Source organism: Folsomia candida, unplaced genomic scaffold, assembly GCF_002217175.1.
Source record: "Folsomia candida strain VU population unplaced genomic scaffold, ASM221717v1 Fcan01_Sc004, whole genome shotgun sequence".
In the NCBI taxonomy this organism is placed as follows: Eukaryota; Metazoa; Arthropoda; class Collembola; order Entomobryomorpha; family Isotomidae; genus Folsomia; species Folsomia candida.
The window spans coordinates 9865531-9887498 of NW_019091196.1; the positions used below are offsets into that span (position 1 = coordinate 9865531).

The following is a 21968-nucleotide window of genomic DNA, read 5'->3' on the forward strand; positions in this document are numbered from 1 at the left end:
TCTTTTGTTTTTTGCTTAATTAACTATCATGACTAACGTAATCTTGAGATGCACTCAACATTAATGGTTTTGTGATGCGAGATGAGACGTGTGTATGCATGCAATTTTACAATGTCAACGAGTTATTTATTAAAGCTATGATTAAAGCATATTGTTTCAAGCTAAGTATATTTGCTAAGTATATTTTGAGTACAAGATTCTTCTTAATTTTCGTCCTCCTCCTCTTCAGCTTTACTTTCTCCACGCTTTGGCTTCGATGATGACGGTGGGTCGGTGCACCTTCCACCGAATAAGGTCGTCATCGGTGGAATTGCTTTCATCTTTCCGTCGTCACTCTCTTCAACTTTGTGCTTCATAATTGTGAAGAAAAATGGGTGGCTTAAGGTGACCTGGGGATGTCTGACTAGAGCCCTTCCACGCATCACGGCAACTAAATGAGATGAAAAATTACGGTTATTATACAAATTTCAGCTAACATTTGTATTCATTGGCGTAAAAACCATTATAAAAAGTTACGAAAGAAAGCTACCACAAAATACCCAAAAATTTAATAGTTTTTTAACAAGTTTGACTGAAAGCACGCCCCGTATAAATGGATATCTTACCTTATCATGACTTACTGAGATTTCCATACATCAAAATAATTTAAAACATTTAAACACACCTATTATGTAAACGTAGCTTTATTAACATTACATAAGCAATCTCTTAGGTATAAAATCCACATTGAAATAGTATGTAAAACTGTTTTTTCAACCATCACTTGCTGTTGATGTTCCCAACAAAGAGGAAATATTCAGTTTTCTGGTCTTCATAGTACACCATAAGCAAGAATGTATGGTCAATATGAAAGCGGACAGGACGCGGTGACCAGTGGTTCGCGCTGGACAAGAAAGCTATGTACATAAATAGAATAAAATAATTTCACATCTTCACCATTTTCTTTAATGCGATTCTCTTCAATTTTATTTATTTATTGCAACAAACTGTTAGTCACAGTGTTAGTAAACATTGAGTAATGTAGCAGCAGTGCAACCCTGCCAGTTGTGTAAATGTTGAGATTATTTTTCTGAGCAAACAATTTTCTGATGACTAGACGTTTGAAAATATGGTAAAATGAATACCTTTTTGTGAGCACTTTCTCTAAAGAAATTTGAACTAGGAGAAAAAAATACGAGCAAAAATTTAACCTGAAATTATACAATTTCACTGAAAAACGTAGCAAATTTTCCTAAACCGAAATAGATTTTAGTGCAACCAGTGGCGTCATGTTTTCTTCATCGATATGCACAACGACGGCTAAAAAGGCGTGGTCAATTATTAGTATTCGTTGTTCCAAAGTGGCGAATCGGTATATAAACTCTGTGCCTGAAATAGGATTGATGTTATATGTACACACAAAAATACATTTATTGCACATATTTATAGATGCTGGTAAACTGGACAAGACATAGAAATTCGGATAGAGAAAGCTACGAAGACAAGCTTTTTCATACATTCTTGCTAATTTTAAATTTGCATATTAAGTATGTGTAGATGGAGATTTACCTTAATTTTAATAGCTGAATTGACAATTAACACATATTTATCCAACCAAATAGCAAATAAGTGACCTCTACAAGTAATTTATGTGATGGTTGTGGATTCCGCAGTTGTTTACTCAACATGTTTCTCATCATTTGCATTATCCGGTTGTCCCTCCTTCGCGTTGAAGATTGCACCGTAAAATAAAACGGTATCAAATTGTGTCGAATAAATGTTGACGCTAAACGGGCGGTCAACCACGATATTATGGTATCTTGGTTCCTTCGGTTTGTTTCTTCGGTTGAATGAAACAGCTGTCAGATTACAAGGAATGTAATAATTTTGAGAAATTTCGAAATTTGTACATCAGCAGTAATGTTGAAAATCGTGATAAAATATCCATTTATACATACTCGCTGGTAGGAAAATTTGAAAATAAACATGAACCAATTAGTAGCTTGGCTTAAATAGCAAGCAGAAAGTCGAACCCGTATTTAACCTATTTTATTAAATACATACATACACATGCTAAATCGGATATTTGACAATCCCATTAAATAAAAAGATTGTATTTGTTTCTACACTGGCAGATTTCCCAAGGGTAATGAACATTAGAAAGGAATTATCAATAACAAAATTGTAACCAGGTTCCAAAATACAATCATCCAAAACTTGACCTAGAAAAAATATACACATCATTGGAATACATACCTGTCTGAATTTAAATTAAATTATCTGCAAAAAATGGAAATAAAAAAGCATCTCAAGAAATTTTGAAAAATGTCGCTACAAAATGTGTATTTTGTAGATTCTTATAATTATAGTTTTATGATTATAATGAGGGTATTCATTATTTCTTTGTATCCATCGTATCGTAAAATAGTTTACGAAGAAAAAACAAGGGGTCAAGCTTAGTAAAAATCGTAAGCGTAGTAACGTGATTTTCGATGACAAAATCTTACGACGCTTACAAAATCTCGTAAGCTTCGTAAGTTATTTTACGATACGAAGAATACTAAGGATACGAAGAAATAATGAATACCCTCAATATAATCAAACTTAATTAATCATCACGCACAAGTAACCTCCGAAAATTAACTATTGTAAATAACTCATGTGTTTAAAGCTTCAAGAAAATCATACACTTTATTCGATAAAGCCCATAAAAAAATTTGACAGACTAAAGAAACTAAATTACTTGTAAATACATAAATCAGATCAAAATCAGACTCAATAATCAAACTCTCATTCATATCGTCTAAAAGGATTTTTTTAGTTTCTTCATAACAATACTCAATTTCACTCAATTTTGTTCGCTTCATTGCAGTAAAATTTCCAACTTTAATAATTAATTAATTAATCGTTTTGGCACTATTTTGTCTAAAGTCTACCCTTGCAGTGAATAATTGTACGCCAGAATGTTCATTTGCATGTTGACTACTATTCAACATTACTTCGTAAAAAGAGATTAAAGCTGTGAAGGGGTGGTCAATTGAGAGCCGGAGAAAGTTGTGGACACGCAAAGTTAACTTTCTTCCTGAACGAGTTACTACAAAACGTTGAAAAAAATCCACCAAACAAAAACAAGATCAGCAAATATAGTTGCATTGGTCATGGATGTGATTGTCTCACGTAAAACAATAATAATAATACTAATATAAATGATAAAGATAATACTTTACAAGTAGTAACAATAAGTAATTTTTAGATGGTAACTTATTAAGATTCTAATTTGCAGCAAATACATCAGTAAAAGTAGTACAAGCATTATATTTCTTTCTCTCCGTCTACCAAAGGACTAACTGCTTCACCGCAAAAAGTGACACTACCAGCCAAACGATGAATGACGGGACCACGGAGGAGGAAGAACTAGCCCACAAACTTGCCTTTACCATGGTCGATGTCACCACGGGATTGGTGACGGTCGTATGAAACAAAATTGTCGTAGGACTGTCGTCATCGTGTTGGTCATGATTGCGATGAAAGTGATGGTCGTCAATGGGTTGGTGATGGACAATCATGGCTAAAAATGGACTGTGTAGCTCGACGAGTTCATTCCAGTCTAGTCCAGATCGTGCCGTAATTTGGAATGCTGCCAAAGTAAGTCCAATGTATAACATAAATGAATGACAGTTAACAAAACAATTAAAAACAAAAGATTTTTTAGGTGTTTTTGCATAGTGTGAAGTATTGCATGCATATTCACCTAAATACATAATTAAGTGAGTGTGAGTGAGTAATAATAATAAAATGTGCAGGAAAATATATACACCAAAATTTAGTGTTGGCAAAACAATGCAGGAAATATAGTTTAGTGGAATAACAAAAAAATCAACATTTACATAAGAAATTATTATTTACATGCAGAATCATGTTAGCATTCCAATCCCCAAAATATGTGTACAATTTATTATTTTGTTCTCGGGCAGGGACTTTTAATAATACTATTTAGGTATATTTGTTTCAATACATGACTTATCAAATAGATATTCAGCATAGAATGGCGTATATAAATACCAAATAAGGAGGAGGCATAAAATCGCCTACAAAATATTTGGTCTATAATCAGAAGGATATACATAAATATGTAGCTAGCCGTCTACTTGTGCCAGCAGTCAAATAATAAGAAGAATAATACTCGACTTGCATATTTCATATGAGATTCTCTACATTTTTGCAATATAATTTTCACCTTATTAGATTGCAAAACTACCAATGACGTAGCTCAATAATTGCATAAGTAAAATGGTAGGAATAATCAATGCTCCGTTGGAGGAGGGAAGCCTCATTGACGCCGAATTATTTTGCGCCCAAGCACCGCTCATCTTCACAGTGGTGCTGGTGTCGACAGGGTTGGCGTAGGTGGAATGGAATAAGACCGACCTTATGGCAAGATCGATTGGACTTTGCTCAACTATCATGGCAATGAATGGATGGTTCAGATTTGCCCGTGGTCCGATGAATGCACTTTTTAGACTTATCTGAATACCTGTTCATGAATTGAACCCAGTATAATATTACAAATATGTCACAAAAACATGCTGTATTAGATCCCAACATACCGGGGAAATGTTCCAGCATTAATTAATTAATAGTAATTTGATGAGCTTCAAGCTTGGGGTGGGATGCAGTTAACGTACAGACAAATATTGATGTCATGCAAATTTAGTTAGTTCAACTCTGGTTAATTAGAGGATGGTACGATACATTGTATGACATACAACACGGCGTTACAAACATTCCTTTAAAATTACTTATACAGATACAATTACGCCATGAAAAGCAGTGTATTTCGATATAATAATGTTAAACGTGAAACAAATTTAAGTGTCCAATGTGGCTCAAATTAGAGGTAATCTTGTCAAAATGATGATATGTCGAAATCTAGTTGGATGGAGGTAGACAATAAAAAAACGCCCACCCTTTCTAAATAATTACAAACCAATTATATAATTTTGTAGTTATAATTGATCATAATCCTTTAATTGCCTTTATTTTAAACCAATCACAGGGTTAATTTAATTAATTGCTAAAAATCAATAACATTTCGACAAGATAAATTCATGCATCACAAGACATTTGAAATATTTCCAACTCGTTGTTTAATTATTTCGATGGAATGGAAGAAACCTTTGCCTTAAACAAAATCACTGGTTCGCTAGTGTCATGAATTTCTTGTTCGTGTTCCGTAACAAACATGGTGAATGGTCGATTGACCACGACACTTACGGACTTTTCTGCACCACTAATTCGATTTTGGAAGATGAAACCTACACACATCCCAACAAAATGTGATCATGAACAAGAATCGTATTTTTAATTGGTGCACAGGGAAGGAAGAAGTTTTGTCAAGTTGACTTGTGTATATTAAGAAAAGAATTATGATGGATTAGAAAATGTACGAATGTCATTTGACTTTGAAATTAATGAAATCCAATTTCCTGTCGTGAAAAAAAAATTGGTTCAAGAGAAATTTTTGATTTTACTAATTATGTCCTATTAGCCTCAATCAAACAACAAAACTGAATACGTGCACAATAAATAAATAATTATTTAATCCTTGTCTCGACTTTGAATTACTGTAAAATGACTACGTGGCAAGAAAATAAGTCATTATCGACTGGTAACATTAGAAAATGGTAAATATATGAAAAAAGGTACAGGAATCAAGTTAAGTGGTAATCATTATCAGAACATGTTTTCTGATTTTGAACTTTCCATCGATTGAGGTACTTTTCAACTATGTACGTTTTTCATAAACAGGTTTCATCAATTTAGTCATGAAAAGAATGGAGAACTGTTCCGAAGGAGGGTCCGTCTCGGCGGAATCTGGGATGTAAATGAAGGAAATGAAAGGGTGAAGAATCCTGACCTCGGTGACAAAGGGAAGGGAATATGCCACCGCTATGAGACCTATCATTTAACAATTTGGTTAAACCCTGACACTGACATGTAAATATTATGGTGCACAATTTCTAATTAACCACGACATGACATGACCGAGATTGCGACCGGATTAAAGCTGATTTACATCTAAATACCTACTACAATTTCTAAATATAAGTATCATATCACATGGATTGCACTGCATTATGTGTATCTATTTACGCAAGCAAGTGGACTGTATATCACGGATGGTGCTATGTATGTATCACCATTTGCAGACTTTTAGGAATTACGAGACAAATAAATTATGCAACAGAGAGCAATTAATCGTTGTTGACAGGATGATGGCAAGAGATTGATAAGTAGTTGCATAATCTGGTAGAGACTTTGCTTATATAATTCGTGAAATATTAACTAACTTGTTATGTTGATACCTGTCTATTCTAATCAGTTAAACTTAAGCAAATTCTACATTTACAACTCTGATCTGTCAGAAAGAGTAGTTTGTCGTTTTGGAGGAGTAGTTGGTTGTATGAGATTTCCTTCAAATAAGACAGTTGTCTCATGTTTAGTCAGAGTTGTCGTCGTCTTGGTCGCCTCACTCCAAAATATGAGATATACAAAAGGATGGTCTATGTCGAAGCGAAGTGGAAGTTCATCTTCGAGAAGAGATCGTCGTTTACGAATCAGGGTCCCTGAAATTTATTTACAAAAGCCTCGCTAGCTCTGAAGTTCTTACAATATTGTAATTTTCAAAGAAGGGATACGAACGACAGTAAAAAAAAAAGCATCAATTAAGCACGAGAGAGTTTTTATATTTTTGAAAAGTATTCATTATTCAAAAAAGCAATGAGAGCCTTATTTTCTACTTGTAAAATTACCAACCGAGACGGTTATAATTATTTTGTCATTGAATGAGCTCATAATTTTTGGTAAAGATAGTCTTGTACTATCAAGTTGTGCATTTGCCAGCATTATTATACTACGAGTAGCTTTAAGCATTCATTACACATCCAAGCCAATTATTATGACGAGGAGAGAGAGACGATACAGCACAACGCGTTTACACAAATCACATGTATGCATGCATCATCATCAAATGATGAGTAATTTACTAATTACTACTCAACTACTTAACTACAAAGATAAGACAAAAGACACAGATAACAGAAAAAGACAAGAAAGCACATTTAGGGTACAATGACAAAGAGACAGACAATTAAAAGCAAATTAGTCCAGAATATGTGGTGCTTACCGGTTGCTGCAGCAGCCTCGCTACCTTCCTCATTAACTTCAATGAATGCCTTTTGTACAGCTTTGGAAACATAGAGTTGTTCAGACTTGTCTTCAGGAATACCGGAGAAGTCAGCCTTGGTCTCATCAAAAATTGAACCTGCTCCAATCTGGAAATTGATAAAGTAAACGAGATTGTTGTAAACAAGTTGTTTGGTAGGAATTCCCAAAATTTGTTTGTAATAAAAGATATGATACGATGACGGAGGTTAAGATGATGACGATGTACATACCGCGGTCAAAGGACCTTTCAGATCGATAGTGGACTCAAGAGTGAACTTTGGCATGGACAAATTAATCTTGCGTTCCCTCAAACGAGATGGGATCGAGGCAAGGGAGAAATTCTTTAGTTTTTCCTCCATATCTTTCAAACCTTCAATTTCATTCGGCAACAAAATGATCATACTTAATCGATCACCCTGAAAAGAAACCCAAAAACAAGTATTAGCCAAACTGACTAAAAATTTGTTATATCAATAATGCAACGCTTTATGTATGTACCTGATAAGGAAGAGCAATAGCTTTAGCGTTCAACTCTTCAATTTCTCCGTATGGAAAGTCAGCCTCAATCTTCATCATTTGTACTTTCACCGTGTCATTCTTGTTCAAGTGGAAATCAGCCTCCTTGGTAAGTTGCTTGTTGAACTGATTTTTCCAAAGTCCCTTAAAGTAGATGGCATTAACCAAAACGAGTCTCGTTAGGCTGTCCAAATCTCCGGGGGAAATAAGGTCCTTAATCTTATCATGAGTCGTCCGAGCTACAAAGTCATTAATGGTAGAAGCGGCTTGTGAAGACTTTGTGAAATCCAATTGCTCAATCTTCGCCCCAAAATTTTCCTCCACAATACTGGTAAATCTGCTCTGTAGCTTAAATCCAGTCTTGGCATATACTCTGTTGACCGTTTCCAATGTAAAGTTTTGTCCATCACTCTGTTAATTATTTTAGCACCATCATTTTTTATGTACAAAATTCAGCCAAGGTTTCATTCTAGTAATTTTTCTACCTTCAACGACTCCAGTAAAGCCTTGTACCCCTTGAACAAAGTGTTATCGTCGGTAGGATATTTCATGGCCGTTTGGATATCATTAGCCGTACGCCCCTTGGCTCCAGCTTCAGGCGTAACAAAAAAATCATAAAATTATGTATGCATACATATATAATTTTCCCTCGGTTGAAAACTACTCCAGCTTATGCACGTAGGCTACATAAACCAATTATCAGTATACCTTTAACCATCGCCATTACAGCGGACAAGCTGTAGGGAGAGAAGATCAAATTCCCGTCCACGACTTGGGTTAACGCCTGTACAGAGATGATAAAGATGGTCATTTCATTTACATTTTATGTTAACTGCCAGCAAAAGTGGCAGTAAACACTTAAAATTCTTCTGTGAAATATTATTATTGTCAATAATAAAATATCTCGTAAAGGGTAGACACTCACGTTGTAAAGCGAAGAGGTAAATTCCGTGTTGGATTTTGCAACAGCCTTGAGCGCAGTTTCACTTTCGTTTGCCATTGTCGTGAAACTGCCAATTACACAGAGGACTAAAAGCGCTGTTCTGAAACCTATAATAATAAAGAAAGGGAATTTTAGCAGAGAAGAGTGGTCATCTCGACGAAAAATATTCTTGTTCATTTGAACGTTGAAAAAATATGTTGCATCAATGTGTCAAAATTACACGTGTGTGTGTACAACAAAATTGCATAATGTTCAATGTAGGTGGGTCAATGTGGCTACATTTTGCTAGAACGATAATTAACACTGGACATGACATAGGTATATATAGACCACGTATAACATCCACATATAAATATGTATAACTAGGATGGATTTTACTGAATGATAATGCAGGATTATCCAATTTTGCGGATGTTTTTTTGGGGCGATTGTTAAATGATTATTCGAGATACAAATTTTATTGAGCACCTGTGTGTGCCTGATGGATTACAAATTAACCTAAATCTGTCAATTTCAAGAAAAATGCACGTGGACAAAAAACATGAGGTGACCTGGATAACATGGAATATAATAAATAACTTTCAGGAAGCAGGCCATCGGTATTTATGTATAGAATATTTGAACGCTATGTATGAACATGTGTGTATGCTTATCATTCTCTATAAATTCCATCCAATTTTGCAACATTTTTTTTGCATGCATACCTCTATCTTTCTACGATTAAGTTGGTGTTAGTGTATGTGAGTCCAGTCGTTATAGACTTTTCGGAAAATAACTATTATTTTGAGACGAAAATAGAAATTCCGTGTCCTAATAAATCGCCCTTTTTCTAAATAAGGTAGGACAGGAAAGCTCAATCATTGCGTTGTGAGGTGAGTAATGCATAAACATTTGAGCAAATAGACATAAAATAAACACACAGCTACATAATTTTGAGTGTGAGGTATGCAAAATATTTTCCAGGTCTTTCTGCTGACTGTATAATCTGAATCTGTATTATGCAGTCTGTCGCAAATAACAAGTAATAAAAATAGGCCTTCTTTATTACAAGTGAACATAACCAAATAAATATTCAAAACCGTACATAATTATTAATGGGCATGTTGTGCTAACTGCTGAAAGTCGCCCTTTTGTTTTGAAATAACATAGGAGCATTAAATTACAAATTTAATTTTATAGCTGGTGAACATTTAAAGGATGACTCAATCTCAATAGCGGTCTGGAAATGTTCAATAACTTACATACTTAAACTACTTCTTGTGAATGAAATATTTATAATTTTATTGTTCTCATATTCACATACATAAGTGTCCAATTGTGTGTGATACATAAATCAGTCACGAAATGCTTACTGTAAAATGTGACCATTTCTTGATAATTTTAATGACTTATTATTTAACAAACAGCTTCCTGTTGAATATTGTTTATTGAAAGCAAAAAGTCCTGGAATTTGGACTGCGTACATGTCCATGCAAGTCATGCAGTCACACTAATTTTACTTGTTATGCAAAGTACCTCTCATACCTATCATGATATTAGGATGACCTAATAGATATTAATATCTCTCCTCTGATAATAAATTAGTCAGTTGTGCAACATCACACCTTCCCTTCAATTAGTTTGTGGATGACCAAACTACGGAATTGGGGGAAGCGTGAAGGTCAAAATTAGATCAGCCAACAACATCTGCTTATTCTGCTTATCTTTCCTGTCAATTGCATAATCTGCTTGAGTCCACGTCCACTATCAAATCCGGGAACGGAACACACACATTCTTTTATCTAAAATGCTGAGAAACTTTGACTTTGCTCCGACTTGAAAGTCACGTATACATTTTCCAAGCCCGGTTTAGGCAACTATGTAAATATCTCCCAATCCGATGACCTGTCCGATGTCATTTAACTCTAAAATAACCAGTTGGATTCCTCAATAAAATAATGCAGATACCGAGAGGTACATGTACATGCGATCTGTCAGACTTCCTGCTTTTTGAAAAATAAAGTACCTGCGAAATAATACGTAGCATAATACATGAAACGCTAACTAACTAACTAAATTTCACTACCAAACTATCTAATAGCGAATTTAAGCAAAAATAAAATGCACATTTACACAAAACTTCTCATTACCTTGAGACGACGCCATCGTCATGATGTGTAGTTTCCCTTTTACCAAACAATTTATCAAAACTGCCAACTTTTTCTGCTTCTTATGATCTGATATCCCTGCTTTTTTTTGTCAGTTCCAGTAGCACAACTTCTCCTTCTTTAGTACCGACACGGCATAAAACTAACCAAAAAATGAGCTCGGCTCGATCTCTTCTACTCTCTTTTCGTAGAAAATACTTTCCTCGCAAAAACACTTGATTAAATGAGATCCAACTTTTAGTGAAACGGACCACAACCACTGAGTTCGAGTATTACACACACACAAGAAGAAAGACCAGTTTACTTATAAACTCAACCAGTCGTATTAAAGGGATGTATTTCAGGTACAAAGTAAAAATCACGGAGGATGATGATGATGCTTTGTGATGATACGCAGACAGAGAATGAATTTCGAATAAGTCAGAAGAGGATGATAATAATAAGCTGAATGCAGAAGAGTCTTATTAAAACTGCTCGTCCTCTCCCCTGTCCCAAAACAACAATGGAATGGATGGAATGGGATCACACAACTTGGTTGGCCTGACTGGTTTACACGAACTAACTAACCTTCCATTTTATACGGCCAGGTTATGTATCTCTATCATGGCTTTTAAGTAATGAAATAAGCAACTCGTGATGCATTTTATACATTAGGCAGACCTACGTACACAAATATACACACATGTACATGTACATATACTTATGTCTGCACAATAGCAGAGGAAGTTTGGATAATTTCGTGTGTCGTGTTAATAATGCTTTTGCCATTGTCAGCAGGAAAGTAAGACCAGACTTTAATGGTTTACTACAACAATATGTATGAGAAGCAATGCTTGCTATGCATACGGAGGTGACGCGTAAGTTTAATGCATTTCCACTCGTTTAATGGCAGTCATGCAATTAAATGAAAAATATAAATGCAACATCACCAAAAAGACTTGAATGTGAGATTCGTTATAAATATTTCTAAAGTAAAGTCTAGTTCAGAGTGAAGATGGGTTGTCTCATCTCAGTCTGCATAAAAACTTATGTTTCGGGTGAACAACAAATCATCTTGATTGCGAGCATGTGCATGTTTTTATCGGTATGACGAAGGAAGATGTAACGAATCGAATTACAGAGAAATAGGTAAACTTTGTTATGCAGGGCGAAATCCAACCAAACTGGACGAATGACGATTGCATATGTCTAAAGTCTCAAGTTCATCGTCATCAATCGTCATCCATCACGATCATGCAAATTCTATGAAAATCTCAACTATGTACAAATGTTAATTTATTCTATAAAAAATCCAATAAAAATTAATCCTGGTTGACAAAGATCACATAAATATCCTCGGGTTTTCCCTATGGATTTTCCACATTTATGCAACACACCTTAGTAATCCAGTCAGTAGTGAAATATTGAAATTGAATCATATGTAAAATACGTTGCTCGGTAGGGTTTACCTAATGCAATTTTGGACTTTCAAATTGTGAATGACTGTTGATTACTCATTTAATTAAGCGACAATAATTGTTTGTTGACAATTTATAGTTGACGTCAACTAAACAACGATAAAATAAATGTAAAGCTTTCCTCTCACGATAAAGGGCGGATTTAAATGATATCCTTTATGGAGGCGGTATTGTTCATTTGTTCATCATATCACACAATTTTGTCGTGGTCTTATAACACAATTGCATTGATCTTAGCACAATTTTATTACAACACACAATTTCATAGACGGTATAGGGTCAGAAGGTCATACAAATCACTTATTGACAAACTATGTTGATTCCTTGCGTAATTCGTGATTAAACGTAAAGATATCTCAATTTTAATTTAACACATGACCATTTTCAACATCCTGATATCCTGCTACCTATTTTGTAAGAGTGCCAGAATGATAATTCGTCACCTAATCTAAACTGCTTCTAGCCAACCCAGTGTAATAAATCGGTAATTTAAGACATCATGTCAATACACTCCCGCATCATTATTATCCAGATCGGTATATCACATCATGAATATTAATAAATTTTACATAAAAAACGAAAATTCATATGCAGGATTATCCCCTTGCAAGGTTACAGCTTTGTCAACTAGCCACAAATTGAGCTATTTAGTTTCGAGTTGAATGTCAAATTCCGGTATTTACACTATATTTATTACATATATATAACCACCTACAATGGAATAAGATTGAAAGCATCCGGATTTTTGTTATAATAGATTGGTCCTTGTGTTTTCCCATCCATTGGGCTCTGATAGTAATGCGCAATGCGTAGGATGCAAGTTCAGACTTCAGAGAGGAACAATAACACAAATAATATTCATGCATATTCATACATGTATCGCCTATCTGGTTCAAATATATTAATGACGTCTAACGTAGTACCAGGAAGATAATCTGTCACGCTATACTAGAATTGACTACCTTATTGCGATTCCTGATGGGAAATACCAGAGTAAATGACATTCAATGTGATCTTTCATTTTGTCAGGCACTTGTCCTGTGTTATTAACTGTAAAATATGAACCGGATCACGTACTGTTTAACGAGATGTCTTATCAATTAACAATTATTATTAAAGTAGAGCATATTGATCTTCGTGTAAATGTCTTGATAATGAATGGCAGATAGCATTCGAAATATTGACAAAATAAAACAAAACTTTTTCTTCGATTTTTCCACTAAACTCCGTGTAATCCAATTATTAGAGCATATTAGCTTTTCTTAAATATGCAGAGAGAAACATGTTAAATTTTCATAAAATGGAATGGACGGCATGATGTAATATCTAATCTAAATACATGCAAGGAGATGTTAGAAAACCATTTTAAATCCCATATTCATGCACGGTTTTATAACTTATTTAATTTTATACGCAAATAAGTAAAGGACACCTTGAATACGTTATATTTTCATGCATCGATTCAACCGCATCTCCAAGTTGCATGTTATGAGAAAATTCAATAATTTTACACGGAATATAAATAAAAATATTAAAATTATTGATCTTACCCATTTTTCAATTTGATCTAATCTGTGGCCTTTCCGTAAAATTTATTGCCCAGTGAAATCAGTTGATTAAAAGCAGTGTTCGAAAAACAACTTTTAATAAAACAAGTAAAAGTAACAAGTACAATAAAAGATTTACACGAGTAAAAGCAAACTGCGAAGAGCAAGCAACTTTCTCACTCAAAAATCTCATCTGCTGTCGATCCGGGCTAAATATTTGAACATTTTGAGAGGCAGAGAAAGCGGCTCACTCTTCATCACAACAACTCAACAAAGCAAACCACAAAAACCTGCTAAGAAATACTTTCTCCAGAATAAGTAAATAATTATTGTTGGTTATTTTGTCATTTTCTGCATTGTTCTGTAGTTTGGACAGAGGGTTTGTTGAAATGCCAGGGAAGATGCATTTAACTATACCCGGTGCAGGTAAGCGCATTTTATTAACTGTTCCTGAAATACATGTACATGAAATTATTTTAATTATTTATATTTTTGTTTTAATTATTCAATAGAAAGCGACATGTATCCGCAAGTACGTTCTAGTACGCCATTAGCTGACAGAAATGATAATTCTTTGATAGAAGATGATGTTTCTGCACAAGCTACTATTGTTGAGGTAATTGTTTTATTGTTATTGATGGCATTCTGAAGGGTCCACTAATTGTAACTATTTGATCCCTTTACAGGCTGACTTGTGGAATTGTAAGCTGATCTTAGCTGCATTAGAAGAAGCTGTCTTTGGTTTATTCAATCCCAAGATTCCAGAACAAACTGTGCAATTGCTAAAGGAGAAATTGCTAGATTTGAAAGGAGAATTGGCTGTAGCAAACCCATTCGAGGAGGGAGAAGGAGTCGGATTTCTGCGACAGGATTGTCATTATGAAGACTACAACAAACGTCAACAAGAAAAATCATGGAGTATAAATTCAAGAGAGGTACAAGATTTACCATCCCAGAAGAAGAACATAAACAAGAAATCCTGCCAAGATTCAAATTTAAACATTCCGTCGGATACCAAGATCGTGTTGCGAGGCATTGTAGGGATCCAGTTGAAAAAATTCGCGAAAGAGCTCATTCACATTTATACTCCACTTTTAGATTGTCAAAGTTCATTACCGGAAACCGCTAGCGAGGAAGATATTCTGGAGAGGTTGATGAAAGTAAACCAGCTTTTAGAAAATGAAGAGGTGAAATTTCAAGAATTGGATGAGAAAAATAAAACTTTTCGAAAAGAAAATTCCCGTAAATGGAAAGCATTGGAAACAGAAGTTCAAGAGGTAGTAGAGAGGATTTTAGTGGCTTGGGAGTTGTATTAAAAAATATGTTAATTGCTTTATATTTTTCATTAGTGCGAGTCTACTGTGGAAAAGTTGGACCAACTCATCAACGATGAAAAGAATGAAGCCAGCTACATTGAATTCTTACGCCTAAGTAAAGAAGAGGCAGAATTAAAGCTCCAGTAATATTTAAATTTAACTTTTTAGTACAGGAAAGTAATTAATATTCACCTATTAACTACAGATGCAATCGCCTGGAGGAAATAATTCAATCTAATCCACCAGATTCGACTAAGGAATTACAAGAGAGCTACGATTCTTTAATGAAAGCCACTGAACTACTGGAAAAATCTTGTCAGGAAAAGGAAACTTTGTACGTGCTGATGAACTTTTTAAAACATTTATCTAATAGACGTGTTACAAATAATAATAATGTAACTCGAGTTCAATGCAATTTTTTAACAATAGGATCAATCAATACGAAGAGTTGGGTCCAAAATTTGATGATATTCGGACAGAGTTGGAAGCAGTAGAAGCCGACATTAAAATGAAATTATGGGTTTTGGAACAACTAGGAACTGCCGACATATCTTTCGAATCCGCTTTTTAGACATAAATTCTTCGTTATAAGTATGCATCTCAACGTATGAAATACTTGAGAATAGTTTAGTAGAAAAATAGAAAAACATTTTTGTACTCAGCAAGTCAATTATGAAGAGCATGTTTATTAATAAATTTAGATTTCAAATCAACCAAGTGCCATTTTAATATTGCACAGATTTTTTTAAGCAGAGAGAGCTAATAAGTTACATTACATAATCAATTGAAATCAAGCTCAGTAATGCGAGTAGTACGCCCAGCACCCTCACTGACTAAACTTTACGACGATAGTTATACACTACGTTTATAAATCTTGTTCACCATGTCATAAAATAGTTGCTTTGGGAGTTTTTCAGACATTTGGCGAATGTGAGTACATATCAGGTTATAGGTTTGTTCTTCGTACAAGCTGAAGGTTTGCGGCATCTCGAGTTCGATATACAATTTCTTGACTCGTGCAATTTTTTCAGGATCATTTTGTCCGTAATTTTCCCACAAGTATTTTTTCTGTTCGGGGGTACACTTCTGACTCGCAACGACAAACAGCCAAGAACATTTAGAATCTTGAATATCGGTCCCAATTTTCCCAGTGACTGCAGGATCCCCGAAACAGTCCAAGTAGTCATCCTGAACTTGGAAGAAATGTCCCATTTCCAAAGTCACTGTGCGGACTTGTTGAAGAACGTCGGGATCGTTCATTCCAACCATGGCCATGCCCAACCTGACTGGGAGATAGAACGAATAGAAGCATGTCTTGTATTTTACAATGGCAGCATATCGGTCCATGGTGTATCTATAAATGCAATTTAGTTAAAAATTAGTTGATGGGTATCCAATTAAATTTCCCGACAATGAATAATACTCTTCTCACGTTTCTAGTTTCTTTTCCATTCCAGTCCTTGTATCCAAACTTTGTCCATAAATAGTTTTGTGGTTCACATCATGCATGACATCGACTAAATCTGCGTAATAGTCCTTGTTTCGGAAATATTTCTTCAACAGCATGTACAGGTTGGACTCCAACAAGATGGCATCGTTAAATGCATTGTCGCCTAGATCGTCAACTTTGTACCAGCACGGCCTACCCCGGCGAGTTTGTGATTCATCCATGATATCATCAGCCACCAAGAAGTAGGCTTGAAGCTATACATTTGTGTGACAATTAACGACACAGTTACTTGAATAAAAAAAACAAAGTTAACTTACAATTTCTACACACCATCCCAAAACGTACGACAACTTGACATTTTCATCCGTTAATTCCTTGGCTAAATACCGATATGCGAGGGCAGTGGCAAGACCCCTGAGAAGAACAAACCCAAGAATTTGACGTAAGCAACTCAAAATCATAAAAAAAATATTTTAACACTTTTACCTGTTTCTCTTCCCATGTGGTACATTGTAATGCATGACGCGAGCCAACCAGCGATTAGTATCGTCCATGTCTCGATACTCGGGAATTTCGGTGAGGTCTCTAATCAACTGAGGAAACATTGACATGAACTCCTCCCTCTCCTCTTTAGATAACAACTTGCCGTCGTCCATCCTTCCCCTCCCGATTTCGGCAACTTTTGGAGATGTTACGACACTCCTAGAAATACAAATTAACCGATATTGATATTTGTTAAAGAAACACTAGAAGCTAGATAAAAATGTACGTTGCTTGATCCTGACTCATTTTCAATTGTAAATCAATAATAGTTGACGATCAGTTTCTTCTCTTCTAAAATGCACCTCACTACTAAACCAAATCATGTATGCGTTCGTCTGAATACTTATGAAAATCTTATGAAAGGAAACAGGAAATTGGAAGGTCGAGTCAGAGATCAAAATAACAATAAACTTTTTCATATACGTATATTCTACATATTGCGCAAGACTAGTAGATCACAAAATCTAAACTGTACTGCAATGTAGCCCTGTTTTAACGAAAAATGCAGGTTTATGAATATTAAAATTAGCCTAAAATTGATTATTCAACAACTTACATTTTGAATTTTATGTTTTCCTAGGAGGAAATATTTCACCAGTATAAAATCAATATAAACTTTTATACGATATAAAACACGAGCCTTTGCTAACAATAAACTTTAATATTTTTTCAACAATGAATGATTACATACCACTTCTGAACATGGAATGAGAATAAGGATGGAAACTTTCCTTCTTTTTAACCATATTCTCGATCGGTAAATAGTAGCACGTAATGCAAGATTTCACTGGAATTGCACATGTACATTAGTACATATATGACCAACGGGATAATCAGCATAGGAAATCGGAATCTACAAACTATTTCACAATGAATTCCCGTCTTCCTCAGTCTCACAAGAATATACACAACTCTCTACTGTGGCAAACATGATAATCTAGTTTTTATGAGACCGAGATAAAGTTGATAAAGCTATTTACGTTATATGCGGCATGATGAGGACGTGTTCACATAATTACAACAACGCGTCATAAAATACTTTGTCAACCAGTTAAAACCTTTTCAACTTATGCATAATCAACAGTAAACAGCATATTATTACAATATGTACCTATATAACTTGAACCCGGTCACTTAAGGTATCTTGCTATTATTCAAGGAATCAACAGTTTTATGATATGACCAAGTAGTAATAAAACCTACATATTGGCATTGAGAATCTCAATTTGAGATCTGATAAAGTGTCTCTACAATAAGTACCACGTAGGCTTTGTGGAATTTTCCAATTTCAACATTTCCACCTAAGTATATAAATATGTACATATGTCGAATCTAAGTATCAATCTTTTGTACTACATCTCATTAACAATTGTGATGAGAGCTATGTAAACACATGGTTATCAAATTGTGAGAAATTTATAAACCGGGGTAAAATAAAACAATGTAGTCAAGAATGACGCCAATGGAAGCATTGGGTCTTTGGCATTGGCGTCATTCTTCAGGCATACCAATTAAATAACAAATTTCACTAAAAAAATTGCTACCTGTTGTACGGAGCTGCAATTAGAGCCTTTGTTCCCATCATGGTTATGGTTATAAATAAACGAGAGAAAATCCCCACGGATGACAAAAAAATATTTCAGAGAATAAGAGCACAAACTGACGCAAAAAGTTTCCCCAGCATTTTCCTTTATATACGTGGTGATCAGTGTCGTTTTGTTATTGTCTACATACCCCCTGAATAAATAGGACACTAATTTATCTCCACTATGACATTCAAATTCATTTAATTCTTAAAATATCAGTATTTTAGACCCACAAATCCCCTTGAAATCTAAATTGGGCATTAACCTAAATATGCCACACACATAATTTGTGGTTGGGCAAGGAAGATTCTTCGGCCAAACCATGACCACATCAATTCAAGCATAACATCATAAAGTATTGAAACAATTGAAATTGCCTTGAATCCAATCATGTAAATTATGAGTACATACATTAGCAACAATATGTACGAGTTCCATACTTTTTCTTACGTCAGACTGTGGGTTTTCCGACAATCTTTCTATCAAACACTCATACATAATTAATTACGGACAGGAAGGGCATGTGAAAATTATGAAGCAATGATTTCGAAATGTAACGCAATCGATCGAGGAAAGTTATATATACAGGATCCAAGTATTTACATTACAACATATTCATCACCTCACCTGGCATGTATTACATTCGTGTGTGCTGTGAGAGTTTCACACGACGTTCCCCGGCTGGACAGGAGAGGAAGCTCTGAAGACGAATTGACGCTGACTACTCCATGAACATTTGTCGCTGAGGTGGTCACCTCACGACTTTGACATTGACATCGGCTTGGTGTAAAACCACACGAACACTTTTTCATCCAGTGATGGATATTACGTCTGATATCGGTTGTGCGAACTTGAAAGTCTTTCTTCAGCAGGGTGTTGTTTGTGATGGCAGAGCAGGAAAATACTTGAAATGGTGCTGAGTTTAAAGGTAACGAGGTTCTTCTACTGCTGGTAGAGGTTACGGCGCTTGGAAAATCCAATAATTTCAACGCCGAGACACGTGGACTGGGAGATGGTGGAGGTGGATGAGTAGTTGGCGTTATGGGAATTGAAATTGTAGTTTGTGTTGCAACTTGTCTGAACAGGCTTTGGACACGGCTCATTTTGCAGACTAGTTGAGGAATTAGTTGTACAATTTATTGACGTGACAATAATTGCACCGTTTTATGAAGCGCTGCGCCAAAACAGTAATTATATTAGGACTGACTCGTGGCAAGACCAGGTTAATTACTGACGGATGTAGAGAATCAATAGGTTTGATGGGACTTGTTACTTGTTTCCAATAAATACTTGCTTAGGTTGCTAAAACGAGCGTCCTGGATGAATCTGTAAATAGGAAATTTGCATGTTATAAAAAGCATATTGTGCAATAATTTAGATAGCAGTAGTAAAACAGTAATATAAAGATTCATGCATGAGTAAAACTCTTACCAGAGCGCAAAACCATTTGCGTATCAATATGGAAATCGATTATTTTAAATCTCGTTAATACCTATTCTGATTTAGACGCTTGAATTGTTTTATAATCCGGTATTGTATAGTAACATATGCATGTAGGTAGAATTTTTACTTTTGACAAAATTACTCGCCGGTTACTACTTACATTCAGAATTCAGAATTCAAAATACAAACCATTGACAAATAACTCCTGGCGTAAATGCCAGCTTTACAAATCCGCGTAATTGCTTACTTTTACACCCTTTTTAACTGCATGTATGCAACATGACCTATTATTTGAAACTGTGGTCATCATCTGTAAATGCAACGGTTGAAATAAAATGTTAACGAAATAAAAGTAACGGGAAACTTTGGGGAGAGATCTATGTATGAAGATGAAACTTGGTCCTATACTACTATGCAAGCCTAATACTTAATTTCAAACTGAAGACTACTTGTTAAATACCACCTCATCTGCATCATGGTAAAACAGGTAAAAAGGTTTGCATTTCTACTTGTGAAGTGCAGTGTGTGGCATTATACACATCTTCAAATCAGCAATCAACAAAGAAAATATACCTTCGTTGAACATATGCATGCATCACACTAATTCTTAACCGGGCAACAATTCAACAATGACTTTACCAAATACAACGTACTTACGGACTTCCATATTATGATATAAAATTATTACAAGAGTTTACTGACTCTGTGCTGCCGAACAACTTACTAATATCATCAAGGTAGTGTATGTAAACAAGGTTATTCCTATTCTATGGGTATGGTTGACCGAAAGATTACTAAATTTAATCAGTCTGGCGGCCAGACTCTGGCCAAGGAAATAGTTTTCAACTACTTGGTTTTCTGACATAGGTTCACATAGGTTTATGTCAGCCTACTTATATACAAGTCAATTTCTTAACGAATTTGTTTTACGAATGTTTTACAAATGACGTGATAGAACAATGATCAGTAAAAATGACCGAGTGCAAGCTTGACTTTCAGTTATAAAGGTCATAGTATACAATTTTATAATTTAAATGATTATCAATTCGTCGTGTTTGCATTAATTCGTATTATTATATTGCATGCATTTCCAGATAAACTTAAACGGGGATCAAACGTTTATAAATATCGAAATTGTCGCTAATCTTACCTGTTCAGATAGAGTGCAACAATGTCCTTTCCTTTTATTGTCTGTCGTCAGTCGGAGGTTTGCAATCACAATCGCAATAAAATAATAAGTCTTTTATTTCTCAAAAAACCATGAACAATGTGAACACTGAATCAAAGAGATCAAATATTCAGGTGATTTTATACTTTAATTTATTTTTTTAACTTCAAACTTTACACATCACTCGTACAACGTTACGACATACAATTGTCAAATTTATTTAGTTGACTGTTAGTACGGTTGACATCTCTATTGGACGAAATAGTAGTTCGAGACCTGACCTGACTAGAAATTAAAATACAAAATATTTACACTCAAATTTGTGTTTGTTATTTGTTTGCGAAAATTTCCTTTGAATTTCCCGACTTTTACATTCCCCACTCCGTTTCGGGCAGATACTTTTTTTAATGAAATTGCAAAGACTTTCACCTTTCTCTGTAGTAAATACGAAATAGTGTGCAAAATTTATGCACATTTATTTGCCTGATGTAATTTACTTGTGGACTGTTTGGTCATGAGTTTGGATATGAGTCAGACACAATGCGTATCAACTGTACAAGCACATGCAAATTGTTGCTTATAAAATACATGAACAATGATATCAGCTTCCGCCTTTTTTAATGGATCATAGTGTAAATATGTAAAT

At 34.8% G+C, this 21968-nt stretch overlaps 3 protein-coding genes across 16 annotated transcripts; 1 reads left to right on the forward strand and 2 right to left on the reverse strand.

The window, feature by feature from the left end:
- Positions 1–104: 104 nt before the first annotated feature.
- LOC110848130 (leukocyte elastase inhibitor) lies at positions 105–14011 on the reverse strand. Of its 11 annotated transcripts, none has more exons than XM_022095259.2 (8): positions 10795–11373; positions 8648–8772; positions 8431–8506; positions 8208–8314; positions 7705–8133; positions 7437–7622; positions 7166–7313; positions 105–430 (listed from the first exon to the last, which is right to left on the reverse strand). In XM_022095259.2, the coding sequence occupies exons 1-8, from the start codon at positions 10814–10816 to the stop codon at positions 204–206; spliced, it is 1320 nt and encodes a 439-aa protein (XP_021950951.1). In that variant the 5' UTR covers positions 10817–11373; the 3' UTR covers positions 105–203. The 11 variants fall into 11 exon arrangements, with proteins under 11 accessions (XP_021950951.1, XP_035706987.1, XP_021950956.1 ...); XM_035851094.1 differs by lacking the exon at positions 105–430 and adding an exon at positions 666–896; XM_022095264.2 differs by lacking the exon at positions 105–430 and adding an exon at positions 944–1368.
- Positions 14012–14045: 34 nt separating this feature from the next.
- Positions 14046–15845, forward strand: LOC110848132. The gene is made up of 6 exons (XM_022095266.1): positions 14046–14242; positions 14329–14432; positions 14503–15093; positions 15166–15275; positions 15338–15466; positions 15562–15845. The coding sequence occupies exons 1-6, from the start codon at positions 14206–14208 to the stop codon at positions 15701–15703; spliced, it is 1113 nt and encodes a 370-aa protein (XP_021950958.1). The 5' UTR covers positions 14046–14205; the 3' UTR covers positions 15704–15845.
- Positions 15799–21496, reverse strand: LOC110848128 (farnesyl pyrophosphate synthase). Of its 4 annotated transcripts, none has more exons than XM_022095253.2 (6): positions 21305–21496; positions 19339–20037; positions 17069–17284; positions 16900–16996; positions 16565–16836; positions 15799–16486 (listed from the first exon to the last, which is right to left on the reverse strand). In XM_022095253.2, exons 2-6 carry the CDS (start codon positions 19812–19814, stop codon positions 15985–15987), a joined length of 1563 nt encoding a protein of 520 aa, XP_021950945.1. In that variant the 5' UTR covers positions 19815–20037; positions 21305–21496; the 3' UTR covers positions 15799–15984. The 4 variants fall into 4 exon arrangements, with proteins under 4 accessions (XP_021950945.1, XP_035706984.1, XP_021950946.1 ...); XM_035851091.1 differs by lacking the exon at positions 21305–21496 and adding an exon at positions 20143–20369; XM_022095254.2 differs by lacking the exons at positions 19339–20037; positions 21305–21496 and adding an exon at positions 18670–18811.
- Between the last annotated feature and the right edge of the window lie 472 nt (positions 21497–21968).